Genomic DNA, 23599 nt, shown 5'->3' on the forward strand with positions numbered 1-23599 from the left:
TTTTGAGTATCTTTTTATGTCTGTTGGGCATTCAGTTTGTCTCTTCTTTGAAGTGCTTATTTTTCATCTAAAACTAATGATGTAATGTATGGGGATTAACATAAGAATAAAAAAAATATTTACATGAAGTGCTTATTTTGCTAATTTTTCTGTTTAGTTGCTTGTCTTTTCCTCACTGATTTGGGAGTAATTCTTTATATTTTATGTAATAATCCTTTGTCAAGTAAATGTGTTGCACATATCTACTCCCAGTTTTGCTTAGTGACTTAACATTTTATGGTGTCTTAAGATAAACAAAAGGTAATAATTTAAGTAAAGCTAGGTTCATTTTCTATGGTTTGTATTTTTACATCCTAAGAAATCAGTTGCTTCTTCAAGCTCAAAAACGATCCTCCCATATTTTCTTCTGTGAATGGACAGTTGGGTTGTTTTCCATCTGGGCTCTTGGGAGCACTAGGTGTCATCAGCATTCAGAGGCTCCTCCAGATGCTTGACATACAGCCAACAGTGGACCTGAGAGACTGCGGGGCAGGCCCGTCTTCAACTTCACTGGGTAGTAACTTATAAAGAAAAAGTTCTACAGCTTTGCATTTCACATTTATATCTTTAATATATTTAGAATGTAGGGATCCAATTTCATTTTCTCCCAAATGGATAATCAATTTTTCCTTTTCTCCACTGAGCAGGAATAGCCCTGTCATATCAAGTTTCCATGGATCAGTGGGATCCCTATTCTAGTCCAATGGTTTGTCTATCTCTGCTCTCATACCACCCTGTCCTACACACTGTGGCTTAATAAGGTTCAGTGTTTGAGGTGAGAATAAGCAAGTTTTCTCACCTCTTTTTTTAAAATGTTTTTGCAAGTCTGACCCTTTGCTCATATATATATTAGATGGCTGTTACACGGCATGAAACCTCTATCAGTAAATTCAATAGGATTGGAAACTGGCACACTTACAAAACTGAGCCTTTCGGATACGCCCCTTTTCTTTCATCCCTACTGCCGTGCCCCCAGCCACACCACGACCACTGATCTAGCCCATGACAGGACGCGGCCTCCTTGCCTCTAGCACTCCAGGTCATTGGCCACATTGTGGGCAGAGAAATCTTGCTAAAATGTAATTCAAGTCACCTTCTATTTATCATCCGTTAGTGCTTCCCAGTGTCTTCCAGATGAAGACTACACTTCTTACCTGGGTTTGTCCTCATGAATCGGCTTCTGTTCTTCTGCAGCCCCATCTCCGGCCACCTTTCCCACCTACAGTGGCCTGCGTTCCTCCGTACTCCGGTCGCTCTGAGTTCACTTTTGGTTCCTTACGTTAACTACGAGAGAAGATGTTTCAGATAGAAAAACAGCAATTTGGAAAATCTGCCCTCCTAAAGATGTAAAAGAGATTTCAGTCAGAAATTAGTGTTTACTAAGATAAAAGCACATTATAATCATAATCACACTCTTAAAAGTCATACAGTCCAAATGGCCTCACGCTCTTTCCCTTTTTATATTTTTTAATGAACCAAGGCTTAATTAATTAAAACCATAATTGTATCAATCAATAACAATAAATTGACTGTAAATTCAACTTAACACAAGTATATCAGAATACAAAGCACATAGTATGTTCTTTGAACCAGTAAATATGTTTTATTTCCTCATCATGATTTCTAATTCTAGGGGCATCTGGGTGGCTCAGTCGGTTGAGCGTCTGACTCGGTTTTGGCCAGGTCATGGTCTCAGGGTCATGAGATCAAGCCCCGCGACAGGCTCTGCGCTCAGCTCGGACTCTGCTTAAGACTCTCTCCCTCCTCCCCACCAGGCCCTCCCCACTGCTCACTCACTCTCAAGTAAATAAGCAACAAACAAAGGTGTTATGTGTAATGATGTGTATAATTAAAAATATGTACTATCTAATTCTATAGTTTTTGGAACATTCACAATAATGTATCTTGGTGAACACCAGAAAAGACATCCTGCAAGTTATTATTTAGGAGAGCCCTGCGGGCATAAAGTTGAGCAGGCCACTTGGCCGTCACCTGCACATCCCTCTAACCTACTTCCCCCAAACTCAGCCCTATTCATGACAATAATCCTTGCTAAGAGGCTGGCGTTCATCTAAAGAGGTCAACGTACACACACATGAAGTGTAAATTGGTAACATGTCTCTGATCAAACCCTGGAATTCTTTTTTTTTTTTTTTTTTAAGATTTTATTTATTTGACGGAGAGAGAGAGACAGCGAGAGCAGGAACACAAGCAGGGGGAGTGGGAGAGGGAGAAGCAGGCTTCCTGCTGAGCAGGGACCCCGATGCGGGGCTCGATCCCAGGACCCTGGGATCATGACCTGAGCCGAAGGCAGACGCTCAAAGACTGAGCCACCCAGGCGCCCTGAATTCTAGCTTTCTTATGGGGAACACGTGAGATTTTCTCAGGACATTTGCCCACAAATGTGTGTATAGAAAAATAATTTACCTTCAGCCCCCAGCAGTTATAAATGTCAGCAGCCTTAGTTGGCGATCTCTCCTGGCTGGAGGACCATTTTCCCGCATGGGACACTAGCTGAGGGCTCAGACTTACACTCCTTGGTGTCAACTGACCCACAGGGAACTTGCATATCTCTGTCCCAAACTGTGGGACCGTGGGCCGATCTACTGCAGGTCTAAATAGCTCTCCCCAACTTCTTTTTCCTGCTTGGGGAGCCACAGAGCCCGTGAGCACATCCCCTGCCTAGACTAACACCCGGTCTGGAAGTGAAACGCAAGTCTCCTCTTCCTGAAGGCGTCACAAGCGACTTGTTACACTGGAAGGTTTGTCTTTGTGCTGTGCTGTGTGAAGGGCAGGAGGCTTCTGGGTCTAGCATGCCAACAGTTCTTTAGAATAGGGGGTACTTAGCATCTCCTTGACCCATCTTTGGCCCCTCTGTAATTGCCATTCTTTGAGTAAAAGGAAAAGTTCAACACAACATCCTGGTATACATAAATAGCTATAAATACAACTTAAAAACAACACATACATAAAATAAATGGGACCAAACACAATAGTCATTATGTGCACACAAGAGAATATGCAGTTACCTCTGTGGTGTATGCATACACCACGTATACACACATGTGAACTCACTGCCAAACTAGGAGAAAATAGGGAGAAAAAGATCATCTGATTTACAGAATCACTACTCATCAAATTCATGTTTTCATGTAAACTATAGCTCAATAAAGCTGTTGAAGAAAAAAATGTACAGTAAGACAATAAAACACGGGAAGAAATGGAGGAAAGACAAATATTCCTAAAAAAAAAAAAAAAAAAGGTAGAGGGAAAGCAATTCAGCCTCCTAGTACTGAGTCATTTGCAGAAAAAATAGGCAGGCATCTAATGCAAATATCTGAGGCCAAAAATCACACCAAAAATTTTGTCCAGATGATTCTAATTCTGTTCTCAGATATCCAATACTTTGTATTTATTAGAGAGAAAATATGGGAATTCAGTTGTCTTTTAAAATGTACTCTTGGGCGCCTGGGTGGCTCAGTTGGTTAAGCGACTGCCTTCGGCTCAGGTCATGATCCTGGAGTCCCGGGATCGAGTCCCGCATCGGGCTCCCTGCTCGGCGGGGAGTCTGCTTCTCCCTCTCCCACTCCCCGTTTGTGTTCCCTCTCTCGCTGTGTCTTTCTCTGTCAAATAAATAAAATCTTTAAAAAAAAAAAAAAATGTACTCTTTATGTCCCTCAGTTTATTTTCTCCCAGACACTTCAGGCATTTATAGAAATAAGTATAAAATCACCATACATACACTGCTTTTTAAAATTGAAAATTGGAAGCACAGTATTCAATCAACAAATGGTAAAATTTGAAACATATAAGTCCCTTAGTTCCAAAATATAGTCAGGTAGGAGAGAGGACACAGAAATGTGGGTGGACAAAATTAAACCACTGTCATGGGTATCTGTCCACCACTATCACCTTATTTTTGAAAAGCTGTAAGATTTTATTAAACATACACAATGAAATACAATCCTACTAACGCTTCAGAATTGAATGTGGAAAACATTTCCTCTACTTTCTAAGATGTTTGGGATCATTCTGATGAAACTTTCTAACCAATAAAGTGGTAGTGACATTCGGTATTACTAAATATCCTTCCCTTCTTCAACCTTCAATGGTACATTTCTTAGAACAGAAGCATTACAGTTATGTTGCTTCCCCGCCTAGGAAAAGACACTTTCTCCAAGGATCTTGGCATGTTTTACCCTAAAGAACCTGCCTTGTGCTAATCGTTTGTTTTCGGTAATTCTGAGCGAATGCAGATGTGTGGCATTTTCCTGAACTGTCTCCACCCAGTAGAGGTTACTACATCTACCCAAGGTGCTAAAATACCTGGCTTTGACCCACAGAACCTTGACAGCAATCGGCTCCAGCAAAATCTAAAGATCTGTACCTGATCTAAACTCTGTGGCTTGAGGGGCCCGATCCCCCACCGTAATGAAATTGGAACTTACCAACGAGAATCCAAAGCCATGACACCATGACGAGGTGTTTCCCCCACCTCAGCCATGTAAACACTGTGTCTAAACACGCACCCACGGAGGAAACTTACGGTCAGCTTCCACCCAGGACTAGCTGCAGAAGCCCACCCCCTTCCTGACCCTGGCACTCTGATTCTAATTCCAGCCCCGAGCTCACTTCCCGCCAGTGGTCTAAGACGCCATTTCAAAGAAATCACTACCATCCTGAAGTGGTGTTACAATCTAAACATGCTAATGAAGTACAACAGTAACAAAGATGTACAAAATGTAAGACCAAATTTTTTAATATTAGAAGCAACAGATTTAAAGTTACATTTTAATAAATATAACAAGAAAAAACAATTATAAAAACTGTACATTTAACTGAAAGTGTACATATAGACAATTGATATAGAAAACTGCTATTTTAATCATAACTTTTCCTATTCCGTGATGCGTATATGCATACTTTGACTGGACACCTTCAAGTTTTTAATGTGATAAGTGAGCTTGCTTCTTGCTTGTTAACTTGTCTAACCTAGGCTGGATTGATGACAGTGCTACTCTCAGGGGATTATGGATATTTAAACTGTTCCTGTGTTTTGTTTTAATAACACTCAAAGTAGAGAACCCAGTCTCACAGAGGGATGTTGAGGGGAATAGAAGGAGGGATTTTAAAGCAACCTCAGCAAGCTCAGGATACTCATTTTTAACTTTTATCCAAAATGAAGCAAGTGATGCTGTATTTTCAAAATTCATTTTCAATCCTTCATCAGTAGCCAGCTTCAACAAGTTATCCCGTAGAGTTACAGTTAAATTTAAATTATCTCTTGGTGAAAGAAATGGATTTTGGATCCATGAGTTTCCTACACGTGGATCTTCTTTTGATGGAAAATACAATTCAAAACAATCCAACAAATTTGTAAGATGTTCGCTGATAATTTTTCGCAGATGGGCAATGTCAAGGTCATTACCTACTTCATGGATAACTGTTGTTAAATTATGGAACATGTCATAACAATCTGTAGAAACTCTGTTTTTCCAAGCTTCTAACTTTTGTTTTTGTCCTTCAATCTTATCAGCCATTGAAAAACAGGTTGCATTCTTTCCTTGCATGGAAACATTAAGGTCATTAAAAATACTGAAGATATCAGATAAATAAGCAAGTCTGGCTGTCCAATTCACATCTCTGAAAAGCTGGGACCAAACTGGTTTCTTGCTCTGCAGAAATACTAAGAGTTCATTTCGTATTTCAAACATTCTTGATAGAACTTTTCCCCGAGATAACCACCGAATCTCAGCATGCAGTAACAGCTGCTTATGATCAGCTTCCATATTATCACATAATAAAGAGAACAGTCTTGAATTTAACGAGTTAGACTTGACATAATTCACAATTTTTACTGTGTCAGTAAGCACACTGTTTAGTTCTGCTGACACCTTTTCCATAGCCAGACTTTCTCGATGAATGAAGCAGTGTGTTATTTTGCATTCTGGTGCAAGCTCCTTAATCTGGGTAACCACTTCGGAATGCATTCCTGTCATGGAGGCTGCGCCATCTGAACACAGTCCTACACAAAACCTAAATTCCAGACCACACTTGCTCACAACGTAATTCTTCAGAGCTTCATACAGTTCTGAGCTAGTCGTGTTTGTCGGTAAAGAGGCTGAAAAGAAGAATTCTTCCTTTATATCATCACCGTGTTCGAACCGCACGTACACTAAAAGAATGATCATGTTAGCAGTGTCTCTGCATTCATCAAGTTGCAACGAAAAGTACTTCGCCTCTTTAATTTGCTCTATGAGTTGGTCTTCCATGTCGCTGGCCAGCTCCTGAATGCGTCGAGCCATGGTGTCATTGGAAAGCGGTACCTGAGCCACCTTCTCCGCTGCGGACTCACCCAGCATCTCCAGGCAGACTCCTCTGATGCAGTCTTTCACCAACGTCTCCGCGATCGTGTACGGCGTTTTCGACTTGGCAACCGGGAGCGCCACTTTGTAAGAAGCCCGAAGAGCACTGATGTTTGTATGAGACACGCTGAACACCTGCTTTGGCCGGCTTCTTAATTCGCTACTCTTTCTCTCAAAGAACTCTTTTGGTTGTGAACTTATTTCTTTATGTTTTGAAAATAAATGCCGCTTAAGTTTTGATGGTTTCATCGCTTCATTAGCCAGTATATCTCCACAGATAATACACTGCGGTTTCAGCACTTCACCATCAATTACGGCTACAAACCCAAACTCGATATACGAGGGATCATACTTCCGAGTAAAACTTGTGTGAACTCTTCTGGTTTTCACCTGCTCTGGGCGACTTCCATCGGTACCATTTCTCTTACTACTGCTGCTGTATTCAGAAAAGGTATGTTTTTTCTTGACAAAAAAGTCCAGTGAAGCTTGTTTTGCCATCTGCAAATTAGGAATAAAAATAAATAATACAAATTTTACTTTCCTCCTTTTTCTGATAACAAACTACAAATTAAAAACTAGGCTTGATTAAAAACTCAGAAATGGTTTTAAAATTAAGTTATAGAGATAAAGGTTTACATTCTTCCAAGTTACAGCAGACAAAGTAGCCATCAAACACCACACGTCGTAACTGTGCTTGACTGGTGTGCAGCTCGCAGCACGACGACTGGCCTTGAGAGGTTAGAGACGCCCAAACCGGCCCGCGTTCTATTCAAAAACATGAGTTCATGAATCATATGCCTGGGTGCTACAGCATTGTCCAATTGTCATAACTCCCGATTAGGGTACTTACCCCTTTGCGGGCTAGTAGGAACAGTCTGCAGACCACCGGTTTCAATTGCATGTGTAACCTCCGTATTTCAAAACTCTAAACTCAACACACATTAACTCTACTTTATAAAACCTACTGATTTAAAACACATCTCTTTGGCCTTATCTTATGCTCTCCATTTAAATCTGAAAACTGAGCTTTTTCTCAACACAAACCCGTATCTCCAATCAGACTGATCATCTTCCCCTAAATACTTCACTTGACCGAGATGCCCTTTCTTAGCTTACCTCCCCACCCAAACTCACGTACAATTAAAACAAAGTAACATTAAGTTCGGCTTTTCCCACATTCATCCTCCTGGAGAAACACCCTCACACACACCATCCTAGCTTTCTCACTTCCCCCAGGAAATGCCTGGTACCAGAAAGGAGTAAAAGATACTGTCATAACCCCAGACAACAAATAAAGCAGCATTCAAGGTTATAACTTCCGACCTGAAAAAAGGAGTGGGGGGGGGGGTTAAAAGTAATGGGCTTTTCTCTGGAGAAAACAGACCCAAGTTGGCCCAATGGTGCTTTAACATGTCCACCACGCCAGAACATCCTCACCCATCACGAGCACAGGGACGTGTAACGAAGCTCTTCCCGGCTCTGCTCTGCAGCAGGTACTCAGACTCTTACCCAATCTCCTACTTTGTCTGATGAAAATGGTGTCTCTGACGGCTTCAGCATTTTGGAAGGCTGACCAGTCAAACTTCTTTGGATCTTATCACGTTTCCTTTTCACTGTCGTGGTCTCACAGCAGAGACTGCACGTTATTCTGTGATGACAGCCCTCAGTGTTACGTTGAGGGGGCACTCCACAGATCGCATGGACGTTCCCATCACATGACACACAACCATGAGTGCCTGAGCGTTCTTTCTCACAAACTACACAGGATACAACTTTTACTCTGTTTTCGGGAGGGTTCTTCATTGCCCCGGTAGGAGTAGAAAGATGCTCTTCAGTATCACTGCTATTCGTGCCAGTCTCGATGTTCTCTTCATAAGGTGCTCCCGGCATACTTTCTAATTCTCTGTCGGCCTGTTCTAATTCGTTTTCTGGATTCAGGCTAGCAATAAGTTCTTCAGTTAACTGAGGATGACGCAGGCCTAGTTTAGCTTCAGAGCTAAATGTGCCTTCAAATGGAGTCTGCTGCATGCCTCGGTGATAGGGTTGATTTTGGGTCATCTGAATGAACCATAAAAATTCAGCCCAGTGCGATGAATGGTTAGTTTGCATCCAGGAGATAATCCTATTTTGGATATCCTCATGAGTTTGATTCATAGAACTTTGGCTTTGACAGGGCGGAGGCTTCCCATGGACAATTTTCAATTCTGGCCAAGTATTACTGAGTTCATGGACAATCTGGCTTGAAAATTCCCTCCCATTGTCTGATTGTAGGACACTGGGTGCTCCAATAATTGTAAAAATATCTAAAAGAGCATGTGCAACTTCCTTAGGCTTTTTAGATTTTAGTGACCGCAAAAAACTCAACTTTGTACGAAGGTCTTGATAATGCATAATAAATTTGTACTCCCCATCAGGATTCAATTGCATGTCTATAAGATCCACTTGGCATCTTGAATTCACTTCCTTCATTGGCTTTGATGTTAGAACTTTCTTGAGTTTTGAATTTTTCTGTTGGCATAGTCTGCAGAGTGTCAAGTATAGCATTATAACTTCCTTCGTGATGTTCTTGTATTTTGCTTGTAACTCTTTTTCCATGCGGGTACGCCCACCATGTCCAATGCTGAGATGGGTATCATGCAGAATGTCAAATAACTCCTCGCTGTGTAAGTAATACCGTACTTTATCTGTTTCCCCATTTATAGCTTCAATCAGCTTCTCATTTCCTTGTACAAGGATCACATCAAATCTAGCTAAGCGACGGTAGTCAACGGATTCCTTTCTTGCCTTCGCTTTAGCCTCTTTTACTTCCCTTATTAACTGACAGTACTTTGCTTTAGAAAATATCTTGGTATTACTGCTTTTGTTTTCCAGTAACACTGCTAAGCTTCTGAAGAACTTCTCTCTCATCTTTTCTGGTTCAATTTCTGACTCATTAGTGTCTAAACTACTGGGGTTATCAGCACCCATGCTTTGAGACATCATGGAAAGCCACAAAAATGACCCTAAAATATAAAGAAAAACACAATTAATTTGAAATATATATATTGCCCAAGTAGCCACTAGAGTTTGGGGTAGAAGTAGAGGCTATGAGCACACAAGCTGGGGGGAATATAGTTTGGGTTAGGGAGTTCAGCCTTGGAGGAATAGAAGGTAAATGAAGAACCCCAGTCAGGAACAAAGAATTCTGATACAGTAAAGGGTAGAAAGCCAGGATGTGACTTTCCAGAGCAGTCTCTGGGATTAGCCTTAAAGTAAAGCACTGTTCTATATAAAACAAGAAGTAAATTGATGTTATTTATTAACTACAAAAGATAAATTTTTTTGGCTAGAAAAGCCTCAGCAATACAGTAATAGATTTTTTAAAAGATTTATTTATTCATCTGAAAGAGAGAGCAAGCAGGGGGAAGGTCAGAGGGAGAAGCAGACCCCCAGCTGAGCAGGGAGCCCGATGCGGGACTCAACCCCAGGACCCCGGGATCATGACCTGAGCCCAAGGCAGACGCTTCACCGACCAGGCGCCCCTCGTTTTCTTTAACAGAATTTCTAAGTAGAATTTCCAAGTGTTAAACATCATACTGACAAAAACTGGGGCAGAGGCTACAGAAATGGGACCTACGGCTACACTGACAAACAATCACCACAGATGCACCTCTGATTTACCCACAGGTACTTAATTCCACTGCAAAATATCCATGGAAAACCATGGAACTATTGGCTGTATTCAACTTTTTCTTACATTATTACGTGGCTGCTGGATTCAATTCCTTTAACAGCATCACACGACACTGGCTGAGTTTTCCTTCAGCTACGTTCAGTAGGCTGCAACGGAATGAGGTTTGATAACTTCTCAGCAACCAGACCCTTCCCGCTCTCAAATCTCATCCTCTTTCCAGACTAGATTATCCTCACCGTTATCCTGCAGTGGGTGTGGCTCCGGAGAGTCACATTCCATTCTGTCTTCCACGGGCTGGAGCTGGGCACCTAAGGGCTCCTTTGCGGTCTCCACAGGAGTCATTTCCTCCATAGGAATTTCCGGCCCATCTGTGCCCTGTGGGACCTGAGGACAAACAGGTACAGCTGGAAATTAATATACACGATCACTGCACAAACCTCAGAACAGTATTCTACTGAAATAGTATGTAAGAAGACAAAGTCTCCACTGAATTCTTAAGAGGAGTCCCATATGGAATAAGAAGAAATAAAAAATGCTGGGACTAATAAAGCCAGTCATGCAGCAGAAACTGTCTCCACTGGACAGATACTCATCCCTGTGGTTCCTGTTTGGGGGAATAACAACAGGAACACATGAAAGGAATCCTCCCTAAACTGCATTAATCAAAAGAAAATTGTTGGGGCGCCTGGGTGGCTCAGTGGTTGAGCGACTGCCTTCGGCTCGGGTCATGACCCCAGGGTCCTGGATCGAGTCCCGCATCGGGCTCCCTGCTCGGCGGGGAGCCTGCTTCTCCCCCTGCCTCTGCCTCTCTCTCTCTCTCTCTGACTCTCATGAATAAATAAATAAAACATTTAAAAAAAAAATTGTTAAAGGGCGCCTGGGTGGCTCAGTCGGTTGAGCGACTGCCTTCGGCTCGGGTCATGATCCTGGAGTCCCGGGATCGAGTCCCGCATCGGGCTCCCTGCTCGGCGGGGAGTCTGCTTCTCCCTCTGGCCCTCCCCCCTCTCATGTGCTCTCTCTCATTCTCTCTCTGTCAAATAATAAATAAAATCTTTATAAAAAAATAACAAATAAATAAAGTTTCATTGGGCGCCTGGGTGGCTCAGTCGGTTAAGCGACTGCCTTCGGCTCAGGTCATGATCCTGGAGTCCCAGGATCGAGTCCCGCATCGGGCTCCCTGCTCGGCGGGGAGTCTGCTTCTCCCTCTGACCCTCCCCCTTCTCACGTGCTCTCTCTCATTCTCTCTCTCAAATAAATAAATAAAATCTTTAAAATAAATAAATAAATAAAAGAAAAAAGAAAATTGTTAAGTAGATTTCAGTGTGAGCAATTAAAAATAAATATCTGGGGTGAGGTTATGCAAATTATCTAAGAGTTACTCATGAGCTATTCAACACAGAAAGGAATCTGACAGTTGCTTTAGAATAAATGTGGAAAACATCACCCCAGTGTTATGGACGGGGAAAGAAGCCGATCATTTTGGATGACTGTGCTGGGTAAAAAAGAAAACATTATCTTCTTACACTAATCATCTCATATATGGCTTATAATTAAGTTTCCCTAACTGTCCCCAAAATATACTTTATGATTTTTTTTTAACTTTGTGAAACAGTACTTATACATTGTTTTCGGTTATTATGTCTTTTGATTCTTTTTTTTTTTTTTTTTTTTTTTTTTTTTTTTTTTTTTAAAGATTTTATTTATTTATTTGAGACAGAGAGAATGAGAGAGAGAGCACATGAGAGGGGTGAGGGTCAGAGGGAGAAGCAGGCTCCCTGCCGAGCAGGGAGCCCGATGCGGGACTCGATCCCGGGACTCCAGGATCATGACCCGAGCCGAAAGCAGTCGCTTAACCAACTGAGCCACCCAGGCGCCCTCTTTTGATTCTTTTAATCTAAAAGTTTCCTGCCTTTTTATGACATTCAGTTTTTGAAAACTCAGAGCCAGTTATGTTACAGAATATCCCACATTAGGGATTTGTCTTCCTCCTTCTTCACAGATGGACTCTGGTGAGGAATTTCTGGAAGAACACTACGCAAGTGCTGTGTCCTTACGGTGGTGCGTCCCAGGGCACACACTACCAAGTTATCTCATTACTGATAATGCCAAACTTGATTACACAGTTCAGGTAGTGACCTACCAGCTCTATCCATTCACGTTTCCCACTGTAATTAATAAGTCAGCTATGGGTAATAGTATGGAACTACATAAATAGCCTATTCCCCAATGGTTTCAGCATTCACTGATGATTCTGATCAATTTTTATACTGGGGGTTGCAAAATGGTGACTGCCTGCCTTTATAATTCCTTCTACATTGACTAGCTAGCAATTTTCTGTAAAGAGCTCTCTCTCATTTGTGTGCACTGCATGGGGAGGACAGAGGGAGAGAGAGTCTTAAGCAGGCTCCATGCTCAGCACAGAGCCTGAGGTGAGCTCCACCTCACAACCCCAAGACCATGACCTGAGCCAAAATCAAGTCAGACGCTTAACCGACGGAGCCACCCGGGCGCCTCCTCTGTCTCTCATCTTGAATATCACTACAGACTTATTCTGTAATCCATTCCATCCTTACTCACCTCAATCTTAAACTGTCTCCCATTTAGCCCCAGCGTCCCTTTCATCAGGTTCCTGCATTCTTGGAACATGACCCCACTAGTGTTTTTAGCACATCTGTGCTTTCCAGAACAATAAACCCAAGGACCACACTGTACTTGCCCTGTCCCAGATCTAGTTTCAACCGTTTCCCCAAGAAGGCTTGATTCATTTTAGAGCAACAGTGTTGGAAACAAAGACTGAGTAGTAGGTGGGCTCATTGTTAATGGTGCGTCATCCCCTCCAGGCCCTTTTATGGATAGAGCTGGTAAACGTATTTCTAGATTATCATGAATTCCATTCCATTTCAATGCCATACCTCACCTTTCCATATTCCATTTTAACATATCTTTCTCCCACAGTGAAACAAACAAAACCCAGTTCAATACAATGTTATGTACCCATTTGCTCTAACCTACAATAAACACTCAAGTTTCAGAATTACAGTGCTGTGTGTTACAGAACACTCCCAACAACATACCTATAAAATCAATTATCTCTGTGGCTTTCTATGCCCAGACAGTACCCCACTAAGAGTATATAGTCAGAACACTGTGTTCAAGTCACCTCAATTATTGTTTTGCTGTTATTGTAATTTCATGTACAGCTGAGTTCATCTGTTTGCGTTTAATCATTTTGAATTTAACATTGCTTTTTAAATACTTAAAACATTTACATGATATTAAAAAAATCAAAATATATACTCAGAGAAGTCTTGCTCATATTCTACTCCCCCCCCACTCCCATAAGAAACCATTTTTAGGGGCGCCTGGGTGGCTCAGTCGATTAAGCCTCTGCCTTCAGCTCAGGTCATGATCCCGGGGTCCTGGGATCGAGCCCGCACTGGGCTCCCTGCTCAGCGGGGACCCTGCTTCTCCTTCTGCCCGCTGCTCCCCCTGGCTGTGCATGTGCTCTCCCTCACAAATAAGTGAAAAAAAATTTTTTTTTTATTTTTTTAAAGACTTTATTTATTTTGACAGAGAGAGAGCGAGCGAGAGAGGGAACACAAGCAGGGGGGAATGGAAGAGGGAGAAGCAGGCTTCCCACCAAGCAGAGAGCCCGATGCGGGGCTCGATCCCAGGACCCTGGGATCATGACCTGAGCCGAAGGCAGACGCTTAACGACTGAGCCACCCAGGCGCCCCTAAGTGAAAATTTTTAAAAAGAATAAAACAGAGCAAGGATGAAAGTTAATTTTTTAAAAAAAGCAAGTTGTCATCTCCCTAACAACAGAAATTCTGACTTGTATTTATTTCATATACCTTACAGTGGAAAGAACGCAAATAAGAGGCTCGGACTCCCCGGCTGGAGGCTCTCGGAGTGGGCTCCGTACAGTGAAGAGGCCTGGCCACTTCACATCCCTGCCAAGCCTGCGTTCTTGCACAACAGCCTCGTGGAAGCCACACTGCAGTCAGACCAAACATTTCAACAGTCTGCCAAATATTTTTTTTTTTTAAAGATTTTATTTATTTATTTGAGAGAGAGAATGAGAGACAGAGAGCACGAGAGGGAAGAGGGTCAGAGGGAGAAGCAGACCCCCTGCTGAGCAGGGAGCCCGATGTGGGACTCGATCCCGGGACTCCAGGATCATGACCTGAGCCGAAGGCAGTCGCTTAACCAACTGAGCCACCCAGGCGCCCAGTCTGCCAAATATTCTTGAGGACAAAACAAAGAAAAAATCTGATCTATCAATACAGAAGAACCTGGTATGGAAACCTGATCAATCCATGCTCTGCTATACACCTGGCATCGATTACCCATGCTCTGCATCTAACTTGCAAAATCCAAGTAAAAATTTAGCTTATCCTTTGGTGGGCATTTACACACTTGGTTAATTCTGAAAATTTCCCTCACTAGGTCTTGGCTTTACAAAAATAATTCCTCATTCATATGACATGTAATCTAAAAATGTGCATACAGTCAAATACCCTAGCCAGCACGCAGGAGACATCACAATGGGATAAAAATCTTTAATACAATTTTTTAAGATTTATTTCAGAGAAAGAGAGAGAGAAAGCGTGTGATCAGGGGGGAGGGGCAGAGGGAGAGGGAGAGAGAGAATCTCAAGCAGACTCCACACTCAGCGCGGAGCCCACATGGGGCTCGATCTCACCACCCGGAGATCAAGAGTCAGCCCTCAACCAGCTGAGCCACCCAGGTGCCCCATAATTAACACAATTTTTAATTGGATTATATGCTTAGAAAAAAGTACTCAGCTCGTAAGCATAGAGCTCGATGATTTATCACAAAGTGAACCACCCAGAACATGATCAGCATCTCAGAGGCTACTTGTGCCCTACTCTCTTCCCCCAAATTAATTACTACTCTGACATAGAGTCATGTTGCTTTTTGAACTTTATATAAGGAAAATCATACAACATGTATTTATTTTTGTCTGGCTTCTTTGCTCAACATTGTGTTTGTGAAGTTCATCCACACTGTTGAATGTAGTTGTTCCTTTATTTTCATTGTTGCACAATATCCAACAGTACAAATACACCATAATTACGTTCACCCATCCCACTTTTAACAGTCATTTCAGTTGTTTAGAGTTTCTGGTAATTATAATGCTGCTGCTCTCTGAAAGTGTTTCTTGTAGATACATACCTGGAAGTAGGTTTGTTGGATCACAGAGTATGCTTATGCATGGGAGGTATTTCCAAAATGGTCAAAACAACTTATTCCTACCAGGATATAAGCACTCTAGTGGCTCAACATCCTTACCAAAATTTGGTCATGTCAGCACTTTGAATCCACACTGGTTGGAATAAAATGGTACCACATATTGTTTTAATTTGCAGTTTTCTGATTAGTAAGATTGAGTCATTGTTCTACAGTTTTATTGGCTAATTACCCTTTTTTTTGTACAGTGCATGTTCAAATCTTTTTTGATTTCTTTATTGGGGTATGTGTCCTTTTGCTTATTGGTTTGTAGTACATTATACATTCAGATATGAGATTTTTGTACATAGTTTGGATCTGGCATAGGGAAAATATAAGTCTGGAAAATAGTGTTTGGAAGTGATGCTTTCATTGACGTCTGAGCTTGTGCTGAGATTTTCAATGCTAAGGTGTGACAAGCTAAGCAATGGAAAACAATTACTACGGCAAATTAAACAAGCCACGCACATTTAAAAAAAAAAAACTTTTTATCCATGTTACTATAAAAGGTGGCATAAAATGAGCATAAAAGTCCATTATAATGCACATATAAGTTTTTAATACTGCCCTAGAAATATTCATTGATCAATCTAGATGATAAAATTCCTAGTGAAGTTTGACACAACCCCAATTACCATAAAATACTGTTGATCTGCATGTCCTGATTTATTTTAGCTAATTGGCTAACTCCCCATATGTATATACTGAAAAGAAATGCTAGCTTAAGCCATCAAAAAAACCGAAATCTTGCCATTTGCAACAATGTGGATGGAACTGGAGGGTATTATATGATAAACGAAGTAAGTCAATCAGAGAAAGACAAGTATCATATGATCTGATGTGTGGAATTTAAGAAAACAAGGCAGAGGATCATAGGGAAGGGAGGGAAAAATGAAACAAGACGAAACCAGAGAGGGAGACAAACCATAAGAGACTCTTAATCTCGGGAAACAAACTGAGGGTTGCTGGAGTAGAGGCGGTTGGGAGGCGTGGGGTGACTGGGTGATGGACACTGGGGAGGGTATGTGCTATGGTGAGTGCAGTGAATTGTGTAAGACTGTTGAATCACAGACCTGTACCTCTGAAACAAACAATATATTATATGTTAAAAAAAAAGAAGAAGATAGTAGGAAGGGAAGAATGAAGGGGGGAAATCGGAGGGGGAGACAAACCATGAGAGACTGTGGACTCTCAGAAACAAACTGAGGGTTCTAGAGGCAGGGGGGTGGGGGTGGGGGGATGGGTTAGCCTGGTGATGGGTATTAAAGTGGGTACTGCATGGAGCACCGGGTGTTATACGCAAACAATGAATCATGGAACACTACATCAAAAACTAATGATGTAATGTATGGTGACTAACATAATAAAATAAAATTAAAAAAAAAAAAAAGAGGGGCACCTGGCTGGCTCAGTCATTAAGCGTCTGCCCTCAGCTCAGGTCATGATCCCAGAGTCCTGGGATCAAGCCCCGCATCGGGCTCCCTGCTCGGCGGGAAGCCTGCTTCTCCCTCTCCCACTCCCCCTGCTTGTGTTCCCTCTCTCGCTGTGTCTCTGTCAAATAAATAAATAAATCTTAAAAAAAGAAATGCTAGCTTAAATAATCAAAGAGTTATCCTATAATTGACAATAAAACTTAGAATTAAGTGGGGGTTTTTTGCTAATTTTTGTTGGATTAATAAAGCATATATAAAGACATATAAATATATATGAAATATAATATTATATAACATTATATTCACTTTACTAGCTATCAGTGGCATCTCATCATTTCCTATGCTAAATGCTGTTTGTTTTAAATAAAAATGAAAGAAAAACAGAGTCCATACCAACATTCAGATGTCAGCTAGTGAAATATTATGCTTTAAAAGGTACAGATTATAGATAATTTTATATTCATCTGCAATATCCATGGATAGAAACAATTTTGTTTGTAGTATTGTCAACCTCCTCTCCAAAATTTATCAACTGAAAAAAGAAGTTTCTGAAATGGCTCCAGACACATTTATGTTCAAAACAGGAAGTGGGAAAATACAGAACTAAACACATCTGTCCCATTCTATAAGGAAAGTAAAAGCTTTCCCAGAAACTCCCAGAAAACATGCCTGTTTCTCCCTGGCCAGAGGTATGCTGCACAGCCAACTCGAGTACAAGGAAAGCTGGAAGGAATCATCCTGTTTTAAGGAAGGAAGAGGGGAGAACAGACACAGGTTTTCCCGCTGTACAGGAGTAGAGCGCTCCTATGAAAACTACTGCAAGCGAAATGGCATACAGCAAAGTCCCCCCCATTTTCTGTAAGTTCGCGTGGGGCCACTTCGCCCGTAAAAGGACTGCATTCGTTCCTGGGTTTGCTCACCAGAAGAAATCCAGAGGGCATTTTCATTTTTATGCAAAGGAGCCATTCCTGTACTAACGCAGGTGTTTTGTAAGAGCAAGTGAGTACAGTGAAGTGGGTTAGAGAGAAACTTTCTGAAGCAGGGACACCTGTGTCCAGCTGGCAGCTGAAAATGTCTGCAACAGTGCCATTTCCCCTTTTCCAGAAATCACACAGAAACAAGAAAAATGAGAAACACGTACGCAAACATAATATTCTCTAAGACTAGGGAGATTCCTATAATCCTGAATCGTATGAAAAACTATCAAATGTGAACATTACCCAGAACTGACCAAACACCAAGTCCTATCAATGGCTACATTTCTTAACAAAGCTAAAAGAGGGAAATTCTAAAGTAACAGGCACATCTTAAGGGAAAAACCAATATTGTTTTTTTGAAACAAAGGGAGAGGATGTACTGGCTAGAGGTAAGAAACTGCTTATATAGGCATCTACATTAGAATACGTGAACTCATGAAAAAACATGCTTTCTGCAAAACTGCACAAAAAAATAACAAGGTTTATGGAGAAAATAAAGTTACAGGGGGGGCGCCTGGGTGGCTCAGTCGTTAAGCGTCTGCCTTCGGCTCAGGTCATGGTCCCAGCGTCCTGGGATCAAGCCCCGCATCGGGCTCTCTGCTCCGCAGGAAGCCTGCTTCTCCCTCTCCCACTCCCCCTGCTTGTGTTCCCTCTCTCGCTGTGTATCTATCTGTCAAATAAATAAATAAAATCTTTAAAAAAAAAAAAGTTACAGGATAGACTACTGAACATCTACACTACTTTGTCACTAGGGCGCTAATAAAACTATAGCAATTCTACTAAAAATAAAAGCACAGTCAAAAAGACATAAAGAATGATCACATTTCATATAGAACTTGACCTTACAAAGGTGAAACTATTGTGTTAGAAAGAGGTACAAGGAAAGGATGGAGCAAGGGTAGAGATGCTGCTTTCAGAAGTCCAGGTGGAGAAGCATTTGCACATTTTCCAAGAAATGCAGTGATTTTAGAAGAAATATAGTAATGGTTCTGGCTCATCATCTTGTTTTTACTTCTTTGACATTGACTTATAAAAAGATACCCAGTTTTTGCTGCTTAAACATTTTCCTTCGCTCATAAAGCAGCAGCTTCTATGGTTCCGAATAGGACCTTACGCAGAAGTGCGATCCTGCTGCCTTCTGCATTACCTTTGGCCATTGCCACGCCCTCTCCAATGCACCTAAAGCACAAAGTGAGGGAGAAATGAACAGCTCTTTCGGGGCAGCTCCTTCCACACCTTCCACTTGTGCCTGAGCAACTAACTGCTGCAGCTCTTATGTGGAGAGATCTTCTGCACAGGATTGCAGTAGCTTCCCAATACCCTCACTCCCAACTTCCCAGATTCAGCCTCCTCTGCCAGAGCAACACAGCTTGCTTTGCTTTGGGAGCGCTCTTGTGAAGGCTCAAGGCCTTCGGAATCATGAATTAAATCAGGGAGAATTTTATGCTATACTCCAAGCAAGCAGGCTTCCGTGACCATCATTCCAAACCTCTTCAATAGTATCAATGGCAGGTTTAACGTTGAACTGATTCCAGAATGCAAAAATTGTGTGTGCATTTCACCCCCTGTAGGTGCAATAAACATCTCCAATGTCCTCCTTAATAAGCTTTAAAGGCTGAGATCACACCCTGATCAAGGGGCTGGACTAAAGAAGTTGTATTAGGAGGGGAAAAGAGAACTTTAATATTTGAAGAAAGCTCAGCAACTACTGGAGAATGGCTTGGATGGCTTATAATTCTTAAGAATTAAAAGAATTTTGAAAGAATTTTTTTTCCTCTTACAGTTACTTTCCTAAATCATCTACAAAAACATCACCTAAAAGATCAGTAAGTATCTGCCCTGTTACGCAGCCTCTCTTGCTAGAACTACAGTAGGCTAGTCTGGGCACCTCCTCTCAGGGCTTGTGGGTGGGCGACGGGATGCGTCACAACAGGCTTTAGCTGTACATCCTCACTGGCATCTGCAGGCAGCATCACACCAGACGACCTGCAGCCTTCAGCCCTCGAGTGTGTGCTTCCTCCTTCGAGAGACAGGCTCTTGAGGGAATCTGCTTCCAATAGAGACTGGTTTCGTCAAAATTAAAAATCTGATTCCACGTACAGCCTTCTTCATCAGTCAAATTTCCTAACACTGGGGGAACCGTCTACACTTCTCTCATCTGCACGCACAGCTTCACCAGAGAGCTGAACATTGCGGAAGGCATGGCGGTGCTTGAAGTCACGGAACAGACACTACCGCTAAATGAAGGCACATGTGCAGGATCTCCAGCTTTTTTCTTAAGGTCTTCATGTCCTGCTAAGACCTTCTCTTTATTCTGAGAAAGGCTGCCTCTGATTGCTTCTGTGCTTGGTATTCAATCCACACACTTGACAGATGTGCTATTTCTTCCATTTCCTCACGCCTTGTTCTAACGAACCCCGTAGCACTGGTTCCAGCAAGGTAACTTTCTTTCATTTTCCCAGCAGTCTCTGACTCCTTTATTTTTTTTTTTTTAAAGATTTTTATTTATTTGACAGAGAGACACAGCGAGAGAGGGAACACAAGCAGGGGCAGGGGGAGTGGGAGAGGGAGAAGCAGGCTCCCCACGGAGCAGGGAGCCGGACACGGGGCTCGATCCCAGGACCCTGGGATCATGACCTGAGCCGAAGGCAGACGCTCAATGACTGAGCCACCCAGGCGCCCCATTCTCTGACTCCTTTATGCCAGGTGCACAATCAGTGTCCCAGGTTCTTCCATTTTTTTCAAAGCATTTTGATTTCGAGCTTTTCTTTGATGGTTAAAGCTTTTCTTCTTTTATGCTTACTAGCAGAAATTTTATCACCAGCACGTTCCTGTGGCACTTGTAAACCCCTGTGCTTGCTCATTTTCTGGAATACAAGAAAGTTTAACAAAAAATGCACAAAGATGGGAGGGAACCATACAAATAAGCATTTCCAAAACAGAGAGTGTGGCCAAGAGAGCCCAGAGGAAGGGGGTGTAGGTGAGTGGGCCTTTGGCACAGTACTGTAAGTCTTCACAACGTGCTGCATTCCACTATCATCAGATACTTCGCATTCAGCTGCTCTTACCTGGTGGCCCAAAACATGTACTTGCTGGTAAAATTCATGTATGAGTCAGCACAACTTCAGCATTACATGGACTCATGTCCCTATTTATCAGTCTCATATGAAAGACATGCATTTCAGAAAAATGTGTTTTAACAGATCAGACTGTATACATAAAATGTTCCTATTTAAAAGGTTCAGATAGATGTATGGATAGTATCATTACAGAAAAGTAAGAGTGTGTGGCAGTATCCATCACAGTCTAAAATTACTGTCCTAGGAGACAAGTATACTCCCTTAAAAATAATCTCTAGTGTGATGGTGAAAGACCAAATACTGAGCTCGATACACTTCCCACACCAACAACCCCAAGTAATGGAAAGTATCTAGAAAATGATGCAATCAATCTCTTTGTTGTACAGATGAAGACATTAAAGCCCAGGGAAGGTGTGATATGTCCAAGGTTACACAGCTCATTGGTGACAGGGCCTATTATGGAATCCAAATCTCATCATTCACCGTTTCCGGTATTTCTATTACATTTGGCTACTTCTCTATTTGTCTCTCCTAGAAGGTATTCTTTATACTCTCATACCGATTTGTTTTCATATATGCTTACCGTAGTGGGTGCCCTAAGAAGAGACAGCTACTTTAATCTCACAGTCACTAAATAAGATGTATTTCCTACTGGTAAGCAATAGATCAAGGTTTCCCATTTGGTTACATCATCTACTTATTTGGATCAGCTGTCACTTACATCAACAGTGGTCCCACAGGCATGAATGTGTTCAAACGATAAGCAGCCACCCGTGGGAAGCTGATGGCACGTACTCCACCTTCGACGCACGCACTCATTCTCCAGGGAAGCTGGCACCTGCCATTTCTCACCTGCTGTCGAGGCTCATCCAGCTCCCTCTCCAGATCCTCCAGCACAGTCACCGCCTCCTCCCCGCTCTCCGGGTGCCGCTCCCGCACCCAGGCCTGCAGCTCCTCGGGCAGGATGGTCAGGAACTGCTCCAGCACCAGCAGCTCCACGATCTGCTCCTTGCTGTGCGTCTCGGGCCGCAGCCACTGACGGCAGAGCTCCCGGAGCCGGCTCAGCGCCTCGCGGGGCCCAGGAGTTTCCTGGTAGCAGAACTGCCGGAAGCGCCGGCGACAGAGCTCCCGGGTGTGAGACACGTTCTTCTTTAGGCAGGACCCCTGATCCCAAACGTGGTCTTCTTCTTTAACCTTCACTCTGATAATCTCCGCCTGGTCCCCCGCAGCCTGGCCAGCCGGGGCCGGGAGGACGCCGGCGGCCGCGGCCATGCTGAGCCCCGACAGCTCCGGCCCGGGTCTGGGCAGGTGCGCGCTCGGCCTGGCGCGCCGCCCCCCACGCTGGGCGGGAAGTTCTCGTGAACACGGAAGGACGGCGGCCGCGGCGCAGGACCTGTGTCCGAGACAACACGGGGCACTCCTGGGGCGAGTCCCTGGGCCGGGAAGCCAGGCTCCGCGCGGACCGGCACGGCGGGCACAGGACCCAGCGCGCAGCACGGGCCCCGCCACGCCGAAACCCGACGTGACCGACGCCGCTTTGGGCCTCCTGACGCCCGGGCGAGGTCGCTCCGGAGCCGAGCCCGGCGGCCAGCACGGCGGCCGCTCGCACACCCGCGTCCCTCAGCCGCGGCTCCCGCCTCCGAGGAGCGCAGGGCGCCCGCGCGACGCCCCAGCCGCGGGCCCAGGGCCACCCTCCCGGCCGGCGGGGTCTCCGACGCGACGGCCGTCGCCCGCACGTCCCCGCCGGCCGGGTGCGCACTTCCGGTCCGCTCTAGGACTCCGGGCGGTGCGAGCTCTCGGTGGTCGTGGCCGCGGGCGGCTGCGCCCCGGAGCGAGCGCTCGGGAAAGCGGGCGCCGCCGCCGTCCGGCTCCAGGCGGCTCCGGGTTTTCTTTGCAGTCGGACGCGGGTGCGAGGGCACCCCTGCGGCGCACGCCACGGCCGCGAATTTGCGGGCTGCACCCCGCCTCCCTCCCCGGTCGCCGCAAGCCAGGCTTGAGAAGGCACTGTGACATCCGGTGTCATCTCTCCATTTTACGGGTGCGGAAGCAGCGCGACCCACAGAGAGGGCGCTTCCCCCGGCGGCGGCGGCGGCGGCTCCGCCCTGAGCCGACGCCGGAGCCACCGTGCGCGCTCCCCGAGCGCGGGGACGCCCCGCCCGCCGCGTGCTCCCTCGGGCCGCGCGCTCCGCGGCCACGGCGTCGGCAGGTGCGCGCAACGGCGGGGCTGGAGAAGGCGCGGCGCCAGGTCGGGGAGCACCGGCGGCACCACGGTGCCCGCCCCGGTTCCTCCTCCTCCCCCGCACCCAGCCGGCCCGGCCTGGCCAACAGCCTCGGCGAATGATACACCCCCGAGGGGAGTTTGTTGAACGGCTGCATGGCTCCCTCTCCCGGTTCTCGCTTCCCTTCTGCTTCGGTCCCTACTGATGACTCACATTTTGGCATTTCCGATTCAAGAGGCTTTGAAGAATCAGGACATTTCTTTTGGAAATCTCTAAATTAAAAGCTGTTACCCCTGGGTTCTGTAAATGGTCTTGGGTGAGTCCCTAAACCCAGTGAAATTGTATATAAAATGTTGGCTTCTGTGCCCTCGTCACGGATCTTCAAAGGAGCCTCCCAGGTTCCTGGCCGCTGTGAACGCGCGGCATTTACCTTCCGTGCTTTTCCCTCGCCGATGGCTCCTCCGTTGCAGGCACGGATCCACCTTCTATCCCGTTCGTTTTCTGTGCGCTACGATCACGGCCCTGCTGCGCACAGGACGCCAACATGGAGCAAACAGGAC

General features: G+C 44.2%; 1 protein-coding gene across 2 annotated transcripts; it reads right to left on the reverse strand.

The window, feature by feature from the left end:
- Positions 1 to 4985: 4985 nt before the first annotated feature.
- Positions 4986 to 22213, reverse strand: ZBED9 (zinc finger BED-type containing 9). 2 transcript variants are annotated; one of them, XM_021697092.1, is made up of 4 exons: positions 21673 to 22213; positions 10314 to 10461; positions 7914 to 9406; positions 4986 to 6902 (listed from the first exon to the last, which is right to left on the reverse strand). In XM_021697092.1, the coding sequence occupies exons 1-4, from the start codon at positions 22090 to 22092 to the stop codon at positions 4986 to 4988; spliced, it is 3978 nt and encodes a 1325-aa protein (XP_021552767.1). In that variant the 5' UTR covers positions 22093 to 22213. The 2 variants fall into 2 exon arrangements, 1 of the variants encoding a protein (XP_021552767.1); XR_002480731.1 differs by lacking the exons at positions 4986 to 6902; positions 7914 to 9406; positions 10314 to 10461 and adding an exon at positions 20536 to 20607 and having other exon boundaries at positions 21673 to 21699.
- Between the last annotated feature and the right edge of the window lie 1386 nt (positions 22214 to 23599).

Source organism: Neomonachus schauinslandi, chromosome 8, assembly GCF_002201575.2.
Source record: "Neomonachus schauinslandi chromosome 8, ASM220157v2, whole genome shotgun sequence".
Lineage (NCBI taxonomy): Eukaryota > Metazoa > Chordata > Mammalia > Carnivora > Phocidae > Neomonachus > Neomonachus schauinslandi.

Bases quoted from the DNA above. Each gene is read 5' to 3' on its own strand.
- ZBED9 (XM_021697092.1), bottom strand. From the start codon at position 22,092: ATGGCCGCGGCCGCCGGCGTCCTCCCGGCCCCGGCTGGCCAGGCTGCG. The intron at 9,407-10,313 runs GTGAGGATAATC...TTTATATTTTAG, and splicing joins ACACCCACTGCAGGATAACG to GGTCATTTTTGTGGCTTTCC. The intron at 6,903-7,913 runs GTAAGAGTCTGA...CCTAATTTGCAG, and splicing joins CAGACAAAGTAGGAGATTGG to ATGGCAAAACAAGCTTCACT.